The sequence below is a fragment of the Pongo pygmaeus genome, chromosome 3 (assembly GCF_028885625.2).
Source record: "Pongo pygmaeus isolate AG05252 chromosome 3, NHGRI_mPonPyg2-v2.0_pri, whole genome shotgun sequence".
NCBI classification, from domain to species: Eukaryota; Metazoa; Chordata; class Mammalia; order Primates; family Hominidae; genus Pongo; species Pongo pygmaeus.
Window position 1 is genome coordinate 131,217,317 of NC_072376.2, and position 6,090 is coordinate 131,223,406.

Here is a 6,090-nt window from a genome sequence, read left to right on the forward strand (position 1 = left end):
CATAGATACTACTAACATAATTCAAAATGAAGAGATAGAAAATTTTCAAGTAGGATATACATCTATCCTATATTTATAAAACCTTTCACAGATCCTTCTCCTCCTAAATTTATATGTTACTTGTAGTGATTTTTTTTTTAGTTCTAATAAATATAATGCAGTTTCTAGGTCATTTATGGGACTCTAGAATAAGAGAATAAGGGAATCACACAGCTGTTACTAAACGGACTTCAGAATAGGAATGATTATAGCATTTCTTACTCCCAGTATTCTGTTCTGCTCCATACCAATGAGCCCATTTCTTTCTTCAGAGTTTAAAAGGTGTTCATCTCTCTTTTCTAAAAATCTGGCAAAACAATCTCTGCAAGAAAAGGAGGGAGGGGGGATTTGGGGAGTGTAAAGTTAGCCATTTATCTTCATTCTCCACAAATTTTCTTTTCTCTCTTCCAATCCCTTTCTTTTCTAGACATCAGCTTTTCACATGTTGCAGCCCACCCTATCTCAGGGCACCAGCTGAATTCCCCACAGGCTTGCCTCCCACACACACAGCTCACTGATTGAGCTGGGACATCTCATCTCATCTTCTGCCTTCAGACTGTGATTTACAGCATTGGCTTCCCTGTTCCTCAGGCTTTCAGTCTCAGATTGGATTACACCGTTAACCACCCAGTCTCCAACTTGCACAGCAGATTATGAGACTTCTCAGCCTTATTAATTCGACTTTTTTTGAGAACTCTAAGACACACAGTTTCACTCTGATTCTATCCCCCCAAAAATCTGCAATCTACTTTGAGTAAGCCTTTCACCTGTGGCCAAGGATATCTAACAAAATTTGAGGGCCACTTCTCCCCAAACCAGTGCTGCTACCAGTTCTTGCCATTTATTGTCCCTAATTGGTTGTCTATAAGAGTTCTCTATAGACTCAGTGCTCTTAAGAAATGTTACAGAGTAAAATTTATTCATTTATTTGTTAGTACTGAAACTAATAAATAAGTTGAACCTCCTTCCATTAATCCTGTAACTATCCTCATCTTTATCACTTCTCAGTCTATTTCCAAAAGTTATAAATACAAAAATTAATAAATCACTGAAGTTGGAATTAGTTACATGCTCACCATTTCCTTTGGAGCATCTCTTAGAGAAAGAGGAATCATGAATAGTATCAATAAGTTAAAAAAGACATTCACTTGCCAGAGTCAAGTCAAATATCTCTTTTACTATACTATAGTCAGAGCTCTCCAGAGAAATAGAACTAGGGGCAGATACATATATATATATATATATATATACACACACACATATATATACACACACACACATATAAGCATATATATATACACATATAAGCATATATATATATATACACACATACACACACATACATACATATATAAAGACTCATAAGGTATTGGCTTTTTAAATGATTTTAAGGCCCATGATCTGTCATCTGCAAGTTGGAGACCCAGGAAAGCCAGAGGTGTAGTTCAAAAGCTTAAGAGCCAGAGAGCCAATAGTGTTGCACTCTGGGTTTGAAGGCCTAAAACCCAGGAGCACTGAGGACAGAAGAAGTTCAATGTTCAGCTCAAGTAGCCAGGCAGAGTTAACTAGACCTTCCTCTACCTTCTCATTCTATTCATGCCCTTAATGGATCACATGATGCCCAACAACACTGGGGAGGGTAATCTGCTTAACTCAGTCTACCAATTGAAATGTTAATCTCATCCAGAAACACCATCATAGCCACACCCAGAAATAATGTTTCACCAGCTATCTAGGTACCCTGTGACCCAGTCAAAGTTGACACATAAAATTAGTCATCACATTTACTAAGCAATCCCTTTCAAGGAAGTCAAAGCAAATTTTACAAATTAAATGCTCACAGCATAAAGTCTCCAAGATATTGTTAGAAAGAATGTTATTTGCCCACATTTTACCATACAGAAAAGTGAATTACACTGAATAAAATGTGACATAGTTCGAAAGCACCCAGAATCTGTGACAAATCTTACGTGAAACTGTCTACATCAAGCTGCTTCTTGGTTTTGAGGGAATACATTAAGTGTAGGAAATGCCTGCTGTCTACATTTCTGATGCCAAAATGCTCTATTTCAAATCAATAACTGAAATGGAAACCAGACCTTGCTCTTAAATATTATACATAATTTATACAGTTGGACCAAAGAAGATGAGCCTTCTCTATTTGATAAATAATATTCTGAATCTAAATTTTTTTCAGTTTCAACCACATTAAACAGAAATGGAAGCTCAACATGCTATATACTCCTAGTGCTTTAGTGTATCGTTTCAGAACTTACTGTAAATCCTTCAAAGCAAACAAAACTTTTAAAAGCCCACAAAACAAATATACTATCAAAAATAAAGCTTGCTTCACATATAAATGAATAAATTGACAAATTTTTCATAATTTAAAGATTATAATTTTAAAAACAATAAAAAGCTATGAAAAGATAATATTGATAAATTCTCCCTCCCACTTGTGATCATCCTGAGAAAACCACATTGTTTTCATTCCCAGTTACTTACAGGGATGTCCTCAGTGCAATCAGAATAGCAAAAAAGATAGATTGGACTATAATTGAACATCTGTTCTTTACTAAGTAACATGGGGTAGGTGACTTTTCTGATCTCAATTTACACATCTGTCAATGGAAGTCACATGTGATCATTGGTAAGGAGGGGGAATGCTTTTCTCCCTGCTTTGTTTACCATGTGCCAGTAGATCAATTATTGTAACATGTGACTCTGTCTCTGATCTACTCTCCCACAGAGGAGGAACCAATGAATTATCTAAGTGGTAAAACTGGAAGCAGAAATTCCGCTTGAATAGCTCAACCTATCTCCCTCACTTCTCTTTGGGATCTACCTGCAAAGATCAGCCACCCTGGTCCTCTTGGCCTGTGTTAAGTTTAGCAGACACTGACGTTTATTTAAAGCCACAAACAAAACCAAAAGAAGAGCTAAAAACAAAAATAAAAACATAAATACATGCTCAAAAATTAGGAAGATAAGCAAGAATGTGAGAAACAGTAATGTAAATGAGCTAAATGTCTCCCCCTCTTGTGGGGAGCCAACAGATACTGCTTAAAGTTGACAAATTAATAAAGGTAAAAACGTAATTGGAATTATGAAGATAATCAGCAGAGCTTAAACAAATGGTAAAAGCAAGTTGCCTTTGATAAGTGGGACTAGAGTGCAGGACCAGGGAAAAGTATTTAAATTTTTATTTCCAAATGCATTAATTGCTGTACTTGTATAACAACAATAATTTGTCATTTTAAAGATCAAGACTGTAAATATTCAGGACAAACTGTGTCCAGAAGGAGGACCACAGAAGCAAGAAATCCAAGCAGCATTAGATACTGGATATTATACAAGAGATTAACTAATAAACAGGACCTCTGCCATGGTATAGAGTGTCAGCACTACAGTACAATAGTTTTAAAATATATCCTGTGGACCTTGAGCAGACCTCAGTCCTCTTTAGGGGGTCTGCAAGGTCAAAACGATTTTTATAATAATGTGAATTCATTATATGCCTTCGTCATTGTGTTCATATTGATACTAACGGTGCGATAACAATAATGGGTAAAACTGCTGGTGCTTTAGCATAAATCAAACCAGTACAATTAATCTGTACTATTGTATTCATCACCATCACACACTCATTTTTTAAAACAGTGTCACTTATGACTCGACAAAGCAGTAAAATTATTAATATTATTACATTTCCACACTACAGTATATGCTTTTTAATCTTCCGTGTGACAAAATGTGAAGTGTGCCTGAAGCATGTGAAGTAGGTGGTTGTCTTGAAAAAAAAGCCCTTGAGCAGCTGTTTGAGCTGCAAGTGGAACTAGCCACTTTATTCATAGAACATCCTTTTTACCTGAAAGAATGACAGAGAATTATGGTTATTTAGACTTGAGCAATTGGCAAATGTTTTCTTAAAACTGAACGAAGTGAGCCTCTCACTTCAACAAAAAACAATTGACAGTATTTCTTGCCAATTATAAAATTTCAGCTTTCAAGTAAAAATTAGAATTTTGTAGAACTTGTATTGCCACCATGAGCTTCACAGCATACTCATATTTAAAGATCTTTCTGATGAGATTGGTGGTGATATTAAAAAACGTAATTTTCTAACATTATATAATGAAAGGTGTCAATGTTTGAAAGATCAGCATAACTCAGTAAACCATTTTCCAAAAAAGCAATGCATGAGGTCACAAAACACATATACATAGTATACACAGTATACATATACATAGCATAATCGTTATAATAGTGAAAGGTCTATTCTCAGAGTAAGATAAACCTGTAGATTTTAATGTAGCACAGTATGAACAGTTCATTGATCTATTTCAGATTCCACATTGCAAAAATATCCTTTAAGACAATAGCACTTGTCAATTTTGAATGTAGTATCAAAGAAAAATATCCACAATTATCTGAAAAGGCTATAAATATATACTTTCTTTTCCCACATATGGGTATATAAATATATACTTTCCTTTCCCATACACATATGGGTATGAGGCCAGATTTTCTTCATACACTTCAACAAAACAACCTATCAAAATAAATTGAATGCAGAAATAGATATGAGAATCCAATCTCTATTAAGCCAAACATTAAAGAAATTTACCAAAATGTAACACAATGCCACTCTTCTCATTTTCTTTTGTTTTGGGAAACATAGCTATTTTTTCTTTAAAACTATAGCTTTATTATGGGTTTGTTCTTGTTATTTTTTAATGTTTTTTAATTTCTCCATTTTAATGTCTAATAGATTAAATATTAAAAACTATAACTCTATATTACCTATATACAGTTATCTATAACATTGATAAATTTATAATATTGATAAATATAACGCTTTTGTTTTATAAACAAAAGCCCTTTGGGGTTCTCAACAATGTTTAAGAATGTAAAAGGATCCCCAGACTAAAAAACATGAGAGCCATTGGCATGGGAGTTGGAAGTAATTTAAGTACCTAAAGCCAAGATTTACACCATCAATAATAGGCTAGAAAGAAAATAAGTGGGAAACCAGACTACACCTCCCCTCCACCACCTTCCCATTCTACTCCCAGAATGGAGTTGCCTGGCTAGAGATGAAGGAATACTGCAAAGAGGAAAAGAGAGGTAAATACCAGTTTGGGTTTCTTCTCCCCCTGCCTTCCTCCTTGACACCAAGCTGAGCCCTAAAAATGGCGGATGAGAGATCTTTATGTCTGAGGATCAAACAGTAGAGAAAGCTGTGCCCTACTTTCCATTTAAAACTCTGCAAAGCAGCAACCTCTTCCATGTACTCTGCCCACCAATGGTAAAGGCCCTCCCTCCAAGTGGTAGAGATAGCTCGTGGTATCCTAGGTAGAAATACCTAGGTTTGCACAAGCTCCACAGTGGCACAGGAGAACACATAAAAGTTCCATTTCTCCAGATAAGCTGCAGGAATCACCAACAACAGCCTTTTAAATCCAAAGGGACCTGGCAGCTGGGACAAAGATGGCATTTAATAACCTGCACAGATTGATGACTACGGGCCATGAAAGGAGCCTAGACCGTGGAATCTAGAGATCACTTTACAAAGACTGAACCTGTTGAGGTTCATCCAATGCCAGCAGAGGAGAGATGATGGCTGAGAACAGATGTTACCCTACCACTTCATGTCCACTGCCATGACCACCTTTGGAAGAAATGGAGAGAAGAATCTTGAATTTGACTGGCTTTTCCTAAAAGATATTTAAAAATCATATCTTGAAGGGGACAATTATTAAAAACTAAAGAAAGCTCTATTTTGGACAGGTTGTGAATTATGGAATTTTTACGCACTACATAACCATTACATTTCAGGTCCAATTAGCAACAATGGATACTCAGGGAAAAAGAGCACTCAGCTAGCGTTTGAGGCTAGTGATAGGCTCTGCCTCAGTTAAGATGATCCAGTGTACGCACAGTGATGTAGTTAGGGTTGAGTCTGCAGGTGAGGCACATCTGTGGATTATGATCTTCCTCCAAAAAACCTATTCCATTCTTGTGGTAGACACACTCTAAGAGTGATGATGC

General features: G+C 36.0%; 1 protein-coding gene across 1 annotated transcript in view; it reads left to right on the top strand.

The window, feature by feature from the left end:
• LOC129035728 (bifunctional heparan sulfate N-deacetylase/N-sulfotransferase 3) overlaps positions 1 to 5,550 on the top strand; it is a 224,059-nt gene extending 218,509 nt beyond the window's left edge. Inside the window, exon 14 of the mRNA XM_063664056.1 lies at positions 5,508 to 5,550. Coding sequence (XP_063520126.1) covers positions 5,508 to 5,540 — 33 coding nt within the window. The 3' untranslated portion in view covers positions 5,541 to 5,550. The remainder of the gene's footprint in view (positions 1 to 5,507) is intronic.
• Positions 5,551 to 6,090: the final 540 nt, after the last annotated feature.